The sequence below is a fragment of the Panthera pardus genome, unplaced genomic scaffold (assembly GCF_024362965.1).
Source record: "Panthera pardus isolate Hobbes unplaced genomic scaffold, ASM2436296v1 HiC_scaffold_2, whole genome shotgun sequence".
Lineage (NCBI taxonomy): Eukaryota > Metazoa > Chordata > Mammalia > Carnivora > Felidae > Panthera > Panthera pardus.
In genome coordinates this window covers 43569069-43583613 of record NW_026526765.1, presented here as the reverse complement: position 1 = coordinate 43583613, position 14545 = coordinate 43569069, and the positions used below count along the sequence as shown (strand labels likewise).

General features: G+C 45.9%; 1 protein-coding gene and 1 pseudogene across 3 annotated transcripts in view; one reads left to right on the top strand and one right to left on the bottom strand.

The window, feature by feature from the left end:
* The first annotated feature begins 537 nt into the window (after positions 1–537).
* The window catches only part of SLC36A3 (solute carrier family 36 member 3), a 28407-nt gene continuing 14399 nt past the window's right edge, over positions 538–14545 (top strand). Inside the window, exons 1-4 of one of the 3 annotated variants that reach the window (XM_053907046.1) lie at positions 538–2990; positions 6324–6414; positions 8867–8955; positions 11814–11909. In XM_053907046.1, the coding sequence (XP_053763021.1) occupies positions 2869–2990; positions 6324–6414; positions 8867–8955; positions 11814–11909 (398 nt within the window). In that variant the 5' untranslated portion in view covers positions 538–2868. The remainder of the gene's footprint in view (positions 2991–6323; positions 6415–8866; positions 8956–11813; positions 11910–14545) is intronic. The other 2 variants (XM_019464470.2, XM_053907045.1) reach the window with 2 other exon arrangements.
* Positions 11580–14009, bottom strand: LOC109275983 (rab9 effector protein with kelch motifs-like; annotated as a pseudogene).

The following is a 14545-nucleotide window of genomic DNA, read 5'->3' as shown; positions in this document are numbered from 1 at the left end:
AACCCAGAAGGGCGGGGGTGGGCTGGTGGGTGGAACAGGCGGCTGTTGAATGGGTACAGACGTTCCGTTCTGCAAGAAGAAAAGAGGGTTGGAGATCGGTTGCACAAGGCTGGGGATCATTTAGCATTACTGAACTGCACACTTAAAAATGGTTAAGAGGGTCAATTCGATGTTAGTGTATCACAGGGTTTTTTTTTATTACACATTAAGTTGGTGGTGAGCTGTGTGCAAGTGCTCACGTGTGCGTGAACGAAGCACATCCAAGAGCTCACAGTTGTCTTCCCTGGATGGTGGCGGTGATTCTGTCTTCTTTTGGTAGTTTTGAGTTGTGTTTTGCTTGCTTTAAAATGAGCATGGCTTTTGTTATAACCTCTCACTGTCTAGTTTTCTGGTTTAGTGTCATCTCCCTACTTTCCACTGAAGCGCAGACTCCTTGAAAGTGCTCCTTGCTAGCTTGCAGTGCCTGACAGGGTAGGCATACTCTAAGAAGTATTAAAGCAGCAAATACATGCTGTAGGGGAAGGGAATTCTCAATGCGAGAACAAGCCTTTAGCGCATCAGAGGAAGGAGAAGTCTCATTCGACATTCAGAGGAAGGGAGAAGCCCTAAGAGTCGATTTTGCGGCCATACCCAGTTGCCATGGGCAGCACCTGGCCGCCATGATCTTCATACATAGCCTGTCTAGACCATCGCGAATGAACAAGCCAAGTACAGCGTGCCTGCAAGTGCGTCTTCGAGACAAGGCTTGCGTGCCCCAACTCCTTCCTTCCCGTTGTGTCAAAATTTGAGGTCCTCTTGACCCTTCCCCTCCTTCTATACCCTTCTATACCCCTTCTTCACACCCATCAGCACATCCTCTAAAAGTACACAGACTGGGGTGCCTGGGTGGCTCAGCTGGGTGAGCACAACTTCAGCTCAGGTCACAATCTCACGGCTTGTGAGGTCGAGCCCTGCATCGGGCTCTCTGCTGTCAGCGCAGAGCCCACTTCGGATCCTCTGTCTCCCTCTCTCTCTGCCTCTCCCCCCACTCACACTCTCTCTCAAACATGAATCAACATTTAAAAAATTAAATAAAAATAAAAGTACCCAGACTTCAGGCACTTATCATCCCTTAGCTACCTCCCTGGTCTAAACCGCACTGTTGACTAGCACCGGGCTCATTGCAGTGGACTCCTAATTATCTCCCCGCTTTGGCCCTTGCCCTCCTTCCATCTGCTCCCAACAAATGGCCTGGAGAGATCCTGTTAAAATGCAAGTCACATCACTTCCCTTCTCAAACCCTCCATGATTCCTCATCTCAGAGTAAAAATTAAAGGCATTACAGTGGCCTACAAGTTCCTGCCCGTCCCATTCCACCCCCTTCCATTACTTCCACTTACGTTCAGTGCATCTCTGGTGTGACCGTGTAATTTCTCATCCAAACCAGAAAAGAGGCACTGTTAGTAATTATGTCCAGGCAATAAACACACACCAACACAGTCCTGGGCAAACCAGACATATGCCCACTCTACTCATCTCCCCTCTCCTCTGTGCATGCTGAGCCAGCCACATGGCCTTCCTACCATTCCCAAAACACCCAGGCCCTCTCCTGCCTCAGGACCTTTGTACTTACTCTACCCTCTGCTTTAAGTTTCGCACCCAAGACATACATGAGGCGTGCTCCCTCATCCCGTTTGGCCCTTTACCCAGGTGTCACTTTCTCAGTGAGGCTCTGACCACCCACTCTAGAATTGCAACCCCCCCAGGGTTGGCAGCCTGGGTGGCTCAGTTGGTTAAGCATCTGACTCTTGATTTCGGCTCATGTCATGATCCCACAATTTGTCAGTTTGAGCCCCATATCGGCTCTGTGCTGACAACGCAGAACCTGCTTGGGATTCTCTCTCTCCCCCTCTCTTTCGCCCCCACTCACGCATGCACACTCTCTCAAAATAAATAAACATTTTTTTAAACTTATTAAAAAAAAAAAAAAAAGAATTGCAACCCTCCCCCCAGCCAGCCCTTCCCATTCCCCTTTACTGCATCATTTTTCTCTATAGTACTTATTACCAACAATACATACTTGATATATTTATTATCTGTCTCCTCACTAGACTGTAGTCCCATGAGGGCAGAGATTGTAGTATGTTTCTACCCTAATGTATTCCCAGCAGGCAGAACAGTGCCTAGTATATCTTAGATGCCCAATAGATATATTTTAATAGACAGATAGATATTATTGAGTAAATGATTTTTTTTTTAAGTTTACTTTTGTACTCCCTTCCAAATAGGCGCAATCCACACACCCTTCCTGTACAGGAATTCTGAGCAGGTAGCACTGGGGCCCGGGAAGAGCCACTCTTCACTCCCGCCCTGGGTTGGGCCACACCTGCATCCTGGGACTGCATCCTTATTGGCTGGGCAGCCTCCATTGTGAGGTAGCTCTGGCCTCCTCCTCGCAGAGGTAGACGGGCGTGGAGCCTGGCCCCACATCCAGGCACCTGCAGTTCAATGGTGCCTTCCTCCTCCCGGGCACACTGTTCACTTTGCCCTATAGCGTTAAGGGCTGAACTGGGAGGGACCGGAAGCCCGGAGGAGTCCTGGCGTGTGGCCGACCGATCGTGAAGGGCACTGAGGGTCATGCCGAGATGAGACTCTCATAAGTGCCCCCAAAGCCAGGTGAGGCCCAGTCAACATCAGCTTCTCCTGCCACCAGCGCTCCACTGATCCGCACACTTGGGCGTCAGTCTGGGTCAGGCACCCTCGGGAAACGGGAACCAGTGTCTTGGGCCTGCAGCCCTGGTTTCTCTGGAGAAAAACCCATGGGAGGCTGGTTCAAGGCTGTTACAGGCCTTTCCCCTGAGCTGCCACCCCCGTCCCACCTTGTTGAAGATGTCACTGCTTGGAAGGGACTTCCACAGCTCCTTGGATGATGGGTCCAAGTCACTTTTGGAGAGGAACAGCAATGTCACTGCAGAGAACGTCCATCCTGCTGAGGAAGCCAGCGGCTTATCGTAAGTGGCTGTCCTGCCCTTCTAGATCTGAGGTCAAGCGCGGCTGCCTTCACAGCTCTGGGCCACATCTGCCCACTTCTGTCTTCCTAACACCTGTACCCTCATGGAACAGGAGACGCGTGGAGGAAACATGAAAGCAGAAACTAAGAAGGTTGATCCGTGCGGCTCTGGGTATTACATGTGCTTCCTGGTTGTCACCGAGAACCCAGATAGAGGAGCCATCCCCAGCATGAGCTTGATTCTAGGAACGCTTTTCTGTCGTAGGCTGGCTGCTCACCCTTCCAGTCTCCTCTGCTCTCCTCTCTTGCTACATCCACTAGTATTTATTCTCTTCCTCCCTCTCCCCTATAAACCCTCCTGGCCCCATGTCCCTACTTTCACTGCTATAAACTCAGACACATGGAACTTTTTCTTAGAACTTTATTGCCAGTTAGACTCTTATCTACTAATCAGATCAGATAATAACCTTGGGCATAATGAGGTTGTAAGTGACCGTACCCAGTGTTGATAAGGATGTCAGGAAATGTCCTTCCTCTAGACCTTTTAGGAAGAATTAAGCTGGGACCTTTCCCGATAGCAATGTTGTATGTCAAATCCTAACACGTATTTATATAAAACATACAAATGCTACTCCTGAAACTAATACTACCCTGTATGTAAACTAACTTGAATTTAAATAAATAAATTTAAAATAAACCATGCAAATACTTATTTGGTATATGCTTCCTTTGGAAGTACACACATGCACACACACACACACACACAACTGGCTGCAGTGGCTCCTTAGGGGTAAAAGAATTGGGAAACTGAGAGGCAGAGAGATTTATATGCACTATGTAAGGTTTCTTGGTTCTCGTTTTTGTTTTACCTTTTGAGTTTCCTACTGTGTGTTACTTAGGTATTTTTAAGTGTAGATATAAATAAGTATATCCTTTGATGGATAAATACCACTTCTAGGGATTTTTCCGAATGAGATAATAACACAAGTGTGCATGATAATTTTATTGAAGCACCAATGATAATATTGACAGTTTGGAAACAATAGGAGATTATTTAAATAAGATGTGATACCTATATACACAGCCATTACAAGTGATGAAGAAAGCCTATGTTGGTGGAAAGCGTGAAGGACTCACTATTCATAAAATTAATATAGGATACAGTATTATAACGGCTCTCCTTGTGTAAACTTGAGTGCATTTCAAAACAGACAGAAATGCCCAGAGGAATGTTAGCCAAAATACTAACAGTGGTTATTTCCAGTTAGTGGAATTTCACTATTTTGTTTTTATAAGGGCAATGTATCATTTTTCAAGGAAAAATAAAGTTATGCTTTTAAAAATCCCAACATGTATTTTACTCTCCAAGTCCCTGATCTAGAATACTGTTAGCTAGGGCACATCGTTTCTCCAAAAGTTGGTCTCACTTTTTCCAAGAGATCTGATTCAACTTGGACAAGATGCTGCCGTAGGAAAGAAATGGGAGATGGAAGGACGGAGGGCAGGAAGCGGGGAGACAGAGCACATCTTTTGGAGACCCTACCATCAAGTAATTGATGAAAGATAAAAAGTGGTGTTTTGTTTTGCTTTTTGCTTTGACATATTTTCCAATGACTGCAGTTATCAAGAAATCAAGGTTATAAAAATGGCCTCTTGGAAGTGAACGTATAACAGGTGCCCCCCCCCCACCGTCCTCAGGTGAATAGACTGAACTAATGAAGACGCAAGAAGTCGGGGGGAGGGGGGTCCCAACCCTCTCCCAGGTCGGTATTGAACTGGCCCTGACTCCCTAACCACTGAGACAAAGACCTAGAGACATGAGCACAGACTCTAAGGGACTTGCTGTGTGACCATGCTAGGCTGCCTCTAGACAGTTCCAAGACTGCACAAGGAGGTACCTCCAAAGGCCTCCTCAAGGCACCATATTCTACAAGGAAGGGACACGTTCACCTGCTTCAACCAGCCCTTTCTTACCTGTTTTCTATCCACCCAGCTCTACTTCCCCTTCAAGGAGGCCCTTCTAGCAGGTAGGCACCATAACGTCAGACCAAAGGCGGTAGTGTCGCTGATGAGGACGAGAATGGTGATGATGATGGCGGTGGTGATGGTGATGATGCCTCACATCTTAGAAGCACTTCATGATTCCAAGATTCATCATGTCATTACCTCTTCTGATTCTTACCACTTCCCTGGGAGGTAGGCAGGGCAATAATTATTCCCTCTATCTTTCTTTTTTGGCATATGAAGAAACAGAAGATGTAAGCAGCTAAGGGTCTTTCCAAAGTAGTAACCAAATTTCGTAGGTTAATGGCAGAGCTAGAACTCAGAAATCAGTGCTCCTTACCTCTGAGTTCATTGCTCTTGCACTCAGCTTTTCATTTCAGTTCCTTCTTGATTCTCTTCTCATGATCCTGCCCCACCTTCCACCCCCCCACCCCACCCCCCGCAGTGAATGGGTGGTACCTTAGCAGAAACTGCCAGCACAGGCATGGAGAGCATTTAGAACCCTGGTACCCAGCACCCTGTAAGACACATAGTTAGCGTTCTGTATGCACAATAACAATTGTTATTAAATTGCATCCAATGCAGAGCATGGAACAGTTCACAGGAATATTGGTTAAGTAAACGGATGAAGGAATGAACTAGAACCAGTAAATACTCCACATAGCAGGAGAAGTTATGTTTTTTTTTCTAGTGAATGAATTAATAAATAAACTGGCACCAATAATTACTCTATAAATTAAGAAAGTCATTAATTATTTCATTGTCCATCTAGATGCCAAGGCCTAGTAGGTCTCAATAAAAATTATTTTAGGGGCACCTGGGTGGCTCAGTCGGTTAAGCGTCCGACTTCAACTCAGATCACGATCTCGCGGTCCGTGAGTTCAAGCCCCACGTCGGGCTCTGGGCTGATGGCTCGGAGCCTGGAGCCTGCTTCAGATTCTTTGTCTCCCTCTCTCTCTGCCCCTCCCCTGTTCATGCTCTGTCTCTCTGTGTCTCAAAAATAAATAAACGTTAAAAAAAATTTTTTTTAATTATTTTAGTGAATAAACTGAAAGAAATCATTAGATGAATTAATGAATAAACTGGTACTAGGGGCTTATCCAGAATGGTAGCAATTGTCAACCTTTTCTTTCGAGCCTATTGTGGGTTAAGTATGTGTTGAGTCACCTAAACTAGCACCAGCCCTGGATCAGATGTTCCAGAGTTCACCTCATCGGGTTTTGTCCCTCCTCCCAAAGGGTGGCAGGTGCTGAAGATGCTGGAAGGAGCCTGAGCTTTGGATCACCTTTCCCACCCACTAACCCTCTTGTCTCCCCACTCTTCCCTGCAGGAGAATGCAAACTTTGATCCATTTACTGAAATGCAACATTGGCACAGGACTCCTGGGGCTTCCCCTGGCCATGAAAAATGCCGGCTTATTGGTAAGAGGGGTCTGTGTGATGGAAACTAGGTTTACCCACTGTTTGGGGGGGGGTGAGGTAGTATGCCCCTAAGGTCTTTGCACTGTTTATCAATGGGCAGTTTGGGGATACCCTCTGCAATAGGAAATGTGCTTCTTGGCATCAATCCAGCGGAGTCAAATGGAGTGCGGCTGGAGGGGACAGGCCATTACTCTTTTTTGTCCCCCCAGTTTTATTGAGATATAAATGACACAGAGTACCCTACAAGTTTAAGGTGTACCACATAATGACACATATGTATATTGAAAAATGCTTCCAATAAGTTTAGTTAACATCATCTCTTCATGTGTATGTATATATATTATATGTCATCTATTTTGCAAATTTCAAGCAAGCATACCATACACCTGTGTCAGCTATGGTCATCATGTTGCACATTACATCCCCAGTACCTGTTCATCTCCTAACTGGAGGCTTGTACCTTTTGAACTGCTTCATACAACTCCCCCAAACCACTGCTATTCTTAAAGACCCACCATCCTCACACACTGGCACACAAGCTACTTTGCCACAGTCCTCCCCACTCCCTAGAACTATATCCAGCCCATTTCACTCATTTACCTTAGTAGCCTGGTCCCTGCAGATACGTGAGTGTGAGCTCTTGTTTCACACCATTATAGTGGCTGTGAGAACATGGCTTGAAAGACGAGGATGATGAAGGCTTCACCAGTCCCCTGACACCCTGTGTCACCCCACCTCTGTCTCTTTGCTTGTGCTGTTCCTTCTCCCTTGGTTCTGCCTTTCGAAATCTGCCTCCTCTGTGAAACTTTACCTTTTCCTATTAAAATTAATGCCACCTTCACCTTGTGTTTTTCTAGAACTTCTATCTACCTCACCTGGAATCCTTACAGCACTCACAAAGAGGAGATATAATTTTTTAGTATACCTACCTTCCTCACTTCCCTGAAAGCTCTGAGGGCAGGAACTTTCTGATGTATTTTTACAGCTCCTCACAAAACCTGCTATAGAGACAGGAACACAGGAAGTCCCAATTCATGTCTATTGAATTGGCCAAGTATACAATTTCCTTTTAGATGATGCTAATTCCTCCTTCTCTCCCAGGCCTGGTTAGTGGTCCCCATGTCAAAAGAAGGCATATCAAGACCCTGGCTCCTTCTGATATGACTTCCAATCTGGCGCAGTTCCAACCCAGAGATGAGACTCTCCCCCTTTGAAATCCTCAGGGTTCTAGAACTTCTGAAGAGTATTATTACCACATGGCCCTCAGGCAAACTGCCTTTGTCAGTGTGGTATTTGCTGTTAGCTCTTTTATCCTCTGATTTTTGCCTCCCAAGAGTCATTAGGTTATTTCTCCGCCCCCCCCCCCAACTCCCACCAGAACTTCTGACCATGATTCATTTAAGAAATGCATATTGGGCACCTACTATGTGCATTCTTATGTCCTCGGAATGTGCAAGTAAACGAGATCAAAGGAAGTCTCCCTTATACGGAGGCTGGTGAAATCTAGTGAATTCTAGTGAAATCTAGTGGTGTTCTTGATCTCTCATTTGTTTCTTTGTGATAATGTTACATCAGGTCATATCTATAAAGGCACAAGTGTCCACCACAGAGGAGGTGAAAGAATCCTTCTTTATGCCCTTCTGATTATATCTGGGAGATTAGAATTAACAATGAGCTAGCTCTGTTTTTTAATCTCATCACACAAATAAAAAATAGAAACTATGTGAGAATAAGATTTTATTAGCTTGACTGTAGTAATCATTTTGCTATGTAGATGTATGTCAAATCATCATGTTGTACACCTTAAATATATACAATCTTTAAAAAAATAAAAGGATTAATGACAAATCAGACATACTGGGGCAATGATTCTTGACTGGGGACACGTTTGCACATACACCCCCCAAGACATTTACAGTGTCTAAGCTGTCACAACTCATGGGGAGAGAGAGTGCTACTGACACCTTGAATAGAGGCCACGTAACGTACTGAACACCCTACAATGCAAGCAGGGCCTCCACAACAAAGGCTCACCTGGAAAATATCACTAATGCCCCTGTTGACAACTCTATGCTGGAGGAAGAGCACCCAGTCATAAGAGGAACCTTGGTCTTCAAGTATCTTGGAGGAGGTGAGGGCCGGGGTGTGAAAAAGGAATGAGGGATCTAGAAGGCAGAACTCAAGGCAGATGAGGAAAAGCATGGGCTGTCTGTGGAGGTGGTGGAATAGTCACGGGCAGTATCCTAGTAGAGACTGGGCCGTCACTTTGCAGTGATGCTAAGAGGTGTTCTAGAAGAACTAGAGTGTCTGGGGCACAAGGACGTTCAGGCAGGGACTTGCATCCCAGAGGCAGCTTTATGATGAGAGGGGCCCAACACCCAGACTGGGAGAGGGCCAGTTATAGGAATGATCAGTCTATGGCTCACTGTCCCCACTTCTTTTTCCCTTCCAGGTGGGTCCCATCAGCCTGCTGGGCATTGGGGTCCTCACCGTGCACTGCATGGTCATCCTGTTGAACTGCGCCCATCACCTCAGTCAGAGGTGAGAATCCTGCTTCTCCCTCACCCCCGTGTCAGGCCCCATCTGTGTTAAGTTTCCTTTGACCACTGACCCAGTTGACCGGCCACTTCTCCAGCCACTGCACCTGCTGCCGTAGATTCTATAGAGCTGGTGGAGAGGATGAGAAAGTCCCAACTGGAAACTCCTAAGTAAGTCCAGGCCCAGCTCTGCCAACCTGCTGGAAGACTTTGTCAAGTTCCTGTACCCTTTGACCCTAACTATCCGTACCTGGCAAGATCAAAAGTGATAAAAGATGCCAGCATGCTCTAAACACTGCCATAAATATGCAAGAGACTTAGGATGTCCTTCCTTCCTTCGTATCTCCTCCTGCCCAGCCTCCCCCAGCCCCAAGACACACACCATGTAAGGGTGATTTGTTCTAGGTAAGCCTCTTTGGGGACAATTTAGTAAGAGCAAAAAGCATAGTTGAAATGAATAGTTCGCAGTGGCCCCGGTCATTAATAAAGCATACATACAATACTCAGTGTTTACATATTTGAAATCTCGATGCAAAAAAAAAAAAATCCTGAAACAGAAGTCAAATACAATGAACACAAACAATGCGGAGAGTTTTGTATTTATAAACCAACAAGCCGAGGGTAATTAGTAATTCCTTATAGCCACCTGCCTGGTGGTTCTCTGTCTGCAGCACTTAGGGGCTCCCAAGATCAGAAACTCCCCCCGGGTCAGAGTAGAGAGAGACATCAACTGAAACTCCTCATAAAGCCAAATTATCAAACCCAAATAGGTGTATCTGGAGCATACATGAGTCACACGTAACTTGTAGGCCACTTTCCAGCTCGCAAAACACTTTTAAGAGCACTTAACTTATTCAGCAATTAAATGTATTGCCCAATTACACGTGCCGGGTACATGGCCAGAGCTTTAACGAGCCTTTTATTTACTCTTTACAGTAAACCTCTATGGCAGGCACTATTATTATTCCCATCTCACAGATGAGTAAACTGAGACTCAGTTGAGTTGAATGCCTGGCTCAGGGTCACATGGCAGAGCCCGTCTTCGAAGGCCGGTCTGATCTGACCCCACTCTAACCGTTTTGCGTATCTTCTCTCCCCTCAAGCCTACTGGGACAATTATATCACCATGTAGGTTTCTGACATGGTGAAACTCAGCCATTCACGATAGCCTTTTTCTGATTTTTTTTTTTTATGACTTGTTTTTCTTTTTTTTTTTCTAATATAGAGGTGACAGACTGATGGCCTAAGAGCTTTCCAGTTTTTGATTTGTTTTGGCCTGGAGATTTCACATTGGAAAAAAAAAAAAAGCAAATTCCACCTTCTCCTTGCCAATTAGACAATCTGGCACTTCCGGGGTCTCATTCCTTCATTTCTCAGGGGGCACCAAATCCCAAACAATCCCTCTTTGGGCACGTGGGTGGCTCAGTTGATTAAGCATCTGACTTTGGCTCAGGTTGTGATCTCACGGTTTGTGAGTTCAAGTCCCGCTTCAGGTGACCCTGCTTATCTCTCTCCCTCCCTCTCTTTTTCTCTCTGCCCCTCGCTCACTTGCACCCTCTCTCTCTCAAAAAAAAAAAAAAAATCACTTTCAGAACAGACGGTGGTATTGCTACTGTCTCCAGTGTTCCCCCTTCTGGTGCACCAGCCCCTCTCACCATATTACTGATACCTGTCTGGCCCCATACCTTTGAATTTGTAACCCTCAGACTAATACGTTTGCCACTCCTATGCAGTGTGACCTCATTTGTATTTGGAATGCCAAGCACAATGAGCAATAATAAAAATAAGGATCGAGCCATGTTTCCAAAGCATCTCCACATTCATCTGTCCCTGTCCCTTCCCCCAACCCCAGACTGCGTGTGAAAAACACTGAGGCTCAGAAGTCTAAAGAGACTTGCTCAAGGTCTCCTGGCCATCTGAGGGGGTGTGTTGGGATTTAAACCCAAGACCCAAGTCTTGGTCTCCTGCCCTTTCCCAGCTACTCCCCTCAGTCATGCAGTTAGCACTGAGGATCCGTTCCTTGGCTACCTGCTGCTCCCACTTGCTTAGAGATGGTTCCTCAGTAGGGCCTTCCCTGCCCTTAGGAAGGGCCACCTAGGGAAGAGGGACAAGACAGATTGGAACTTGGGTGTCACATCCTACAGGGGTGCTGGGCAAAAGCCTAAGTACCACGTTTGCATGGGATCTGGTCTGAGGCAGGCACCTCAAATGTCCCAACATCCTCAGCAGTGGGAAGGAAGGAATAAAGTCCAGAAAAGACCATTACTGGCTTAGCCATACCCGCACCCCCTCTGCCCCTATTTCCTCCTCCCCCTAACTAGGCTTGCACACCTCACACCTTTCATGTCCTTGCTTTCCTGGTTTGCAGACCTAAGTCAATGCACAGCTACTGTTAAGTTAAAATTTTTCTTTCACTTAAATATTAGCGTTTAAAGAGACAACTATAGGGGCGCCTGGGTGGCCCAGTCAGTGAAGCGTCCAACTTCGGCTCAGGTCATGATCTCACAATTCATGGGATCAAGCCCTGCATCCGGCTCTGTGCTGACAGCTCAGAGCCTGGAGCCTGCTTCGGATTCTGTGTCTCCTTCTCTCTGTGTACCTCCCCTGCTCACACTCTGTCTCTCTCTCTCAAAAATAAACATTAAAAAAAATTCTGTTTCAAAGACAACTACAAAAAAGAAGAAAAGGCAGACTCCTGAAAGCTTTTAAAGTGTATTATAAAATAGCTCGTTAATACTATTACTGGGAAATTCCCAGGATGTTCCATGTTAGCACACAAATATATAACAATGACTCACTTTGGGAGTAAATTGTACCTTTAACACAAACGGTTCCAGTTACACATTCTTGTCCTTTCCCTAGATGGCAAAAGACTTTTGTGAACTATGGAGAGGCCATGATGTACAGCCTAGAAACCTGCCCAAACGCCTGGCTGAGGACCCACTCGGTGTGGGGCAGGTAGTAGTCGTTGCTGTCCTACTGGTAGTGGTGGGCGTAGTAATAACAATGATAATCCTCACCTGATCTTCCTTTATTTTTAGTTACACAGTTTGTAAGAATGTGTTCTTACAAACCACCAAACAACCCAGGGAACCTTCCCTGAGAACTCCAGCCCCATCTTGCTCTTCATCCAATACGTATCCACTGATACATCTAGGTAGTAAATATCCCTCTGGACTTTTTCTCTGCATGTGCATGAATACACGTGTGTGAGTGGAAATGTAGATTGCATTTTGCATTTTCTTTTACAGTAGAACTTTTTTTTTTTTTTGGAAATTTACTCTTTCATCTAATGACATGTCGCTAATTTCTCTCCACGCTGAGACATAGACATCTACCTGATTATACCTATTTTTTGTGATTTAATAAAAACGTGGGATTTGTTACTCAACTACAGTCACAGTACAATCACCGTATATTTCCCCTTCCGTATTCATCCTGCCAAACACAAAAGGAAGCATGTACCAGTATGGCTTTTGTCACGTGAATCACCACCAGGGGTCACTCCTTGGTCGGTGGAATCCCCTTGCTGAGTATCACAGTTTAGAACGACAGAATTTGAATCTTCTTTCTCAGAAGTCCCTGGCCATGGAATGACACACATGGAATGATCCAGTGGTCCAAGGGGAGAAAATTGTCAAATTTAAGCAAGGTCCAGTGCTACTTTTCTATGTGATACTGATACATGGTATCCAGTGCTCCTGTGGGAGTCATCCCTCTAGGATATGTAGAGCTGAGTGGGCAGCACAGCCTCTGGGAGGTGCCCCAGTGGGACTTAGCTTCTGCCACTTCCTGTCATTTATATCAAGACAATGGAGATCATCATAAAATTTGTCCCCTGCTAAGCTGCTATGGATGAAGAGCTTTGTCCGTGCTGCCACCACCACATGACCATGCCAGGGGGATGGAGGTTTTCCAAGTGTCTCTGTCTGTGACCAAGTCACAGTGTTTGCCTTCAACATATGCAGCCCGCATGGGCTGGGCACAACATTCACATCCCGCACGGGCTGGGCACATCTCTCTCTACCTGCAAAGACATACAGCTGGTTTCCGATGGCTATAGATGATGTGTGGAATGTTCTTGGGGATGGCAGGGGGCTGGTCACCTCTGGCATGGTCCAAGTCCTAGTTTCGGGATTCAGAACTTACAGGTAATTTTGATTTCCTGACTAGTCAGCACTTCCAAACACCCAGATGCTATGTATGAGGTGCCCAAGAGGGAGCAAAACTGGCATGCTTGTAACCGGGCAAAAGGCCCTCCACGGTGGCTAAATCCCACTGGTATGTTCTCGGATCCATGGTGTGCACATCTGTGAAGCTCCTGTTTGGACCTGGCCCCCCAACAATGAAGACCTTCCCTCTCTTGGCATCACCAACTGGGGCTAAATACGAGCAGCTGTGGCCAACCTGAGGACAGGAGCTGTCTCTAGGGGCGGTGGGGGAGGGGTGGTGTCATGGTGTACCATGTTGCTTTCCTGGGCTTGTCTCCAGGCTTCAACACTGGCATCAACTCCATGGCGTCCTGTGGCAGCTTAAGATGGTCCCAGGCTTACCTGATTATTTTTTAAGGTTCACAATGTTCCTCAGTGGGGATGTGTGCCATAGTTTCATTGAAGCCTTCCCTTAATGGTGAGCATTCAGGCTGTCCCTTGCTTGATGAAAGTGCCTGGTACACAAGATGTTTTTCTGTGTCTTAGCTCCTCTGATCATCTCCACAACCTTGTAGGTAGGCAGGGTGGGTCTTTATTGTCCTGGAAATATGAGATGACCAAGGCTCATAAGGAAAAAAAATAACACGTCCACAAATAGATATAAGATAGTGGTTGTGCGGAAATTCGACCCAAACCTAACATTTCAGCCTTTCCCAGCAGAGCCCTTCCGGAGGTAGTGAGTCAGTATTGTGGCTGCCAAGATCCCTTCTTCAGCCCCTCTCTTGGGACTCTCAGTAGGTCATCGCTCTCTTGACCAGGAGTCACTCTAATGATCAGACAGGTGAGGTCATGGGGCAGTAATAATGAATGACTCACAATTGCTCACCCTTTCTCACCAAGATTTATGTTTCTGATGACACCCCAAATAAAATTTTCGAGTAAGAAGCATCCTTAGAGACCATCGTATCCAGGCAATTCAGTGGAGGACCATAAAGCCCAGATAGGGCAATAAAAGTGCCCAATGTTACCTAGGAATTTAGTGGCAGAGCAAGAACTAGAATCCAGAACACCTAGCTTCCACCCATTCCATGCACCATTTCTCTAGAGCCCCAGTAACTGCAAAAGAGTTGGGAAAATATCTTAAGCAATGATTTGTAATTTTTCGTGTGCAAAAGGGATACCTAGGAACTTGATGTAGGCAACAATCATCAATGGATGCTCAAGCCATTAGGTGAAAGGTAACTGGGAAACTTTATAAAGAAAGGCTACACTGACACCACCTGGTCCCAGGTATTAATCTTAGCATCTCATGTTTAGAAATGAGATAACCAGACACAATGTGTCTTATAATGGGATATAGTGGGGACCTGGAAATATGCTTAGCAGAGCAATAAAGAAAGACTCTCAATCTAGTCAAGCTGTTAGATCTAATATCAGTTCACA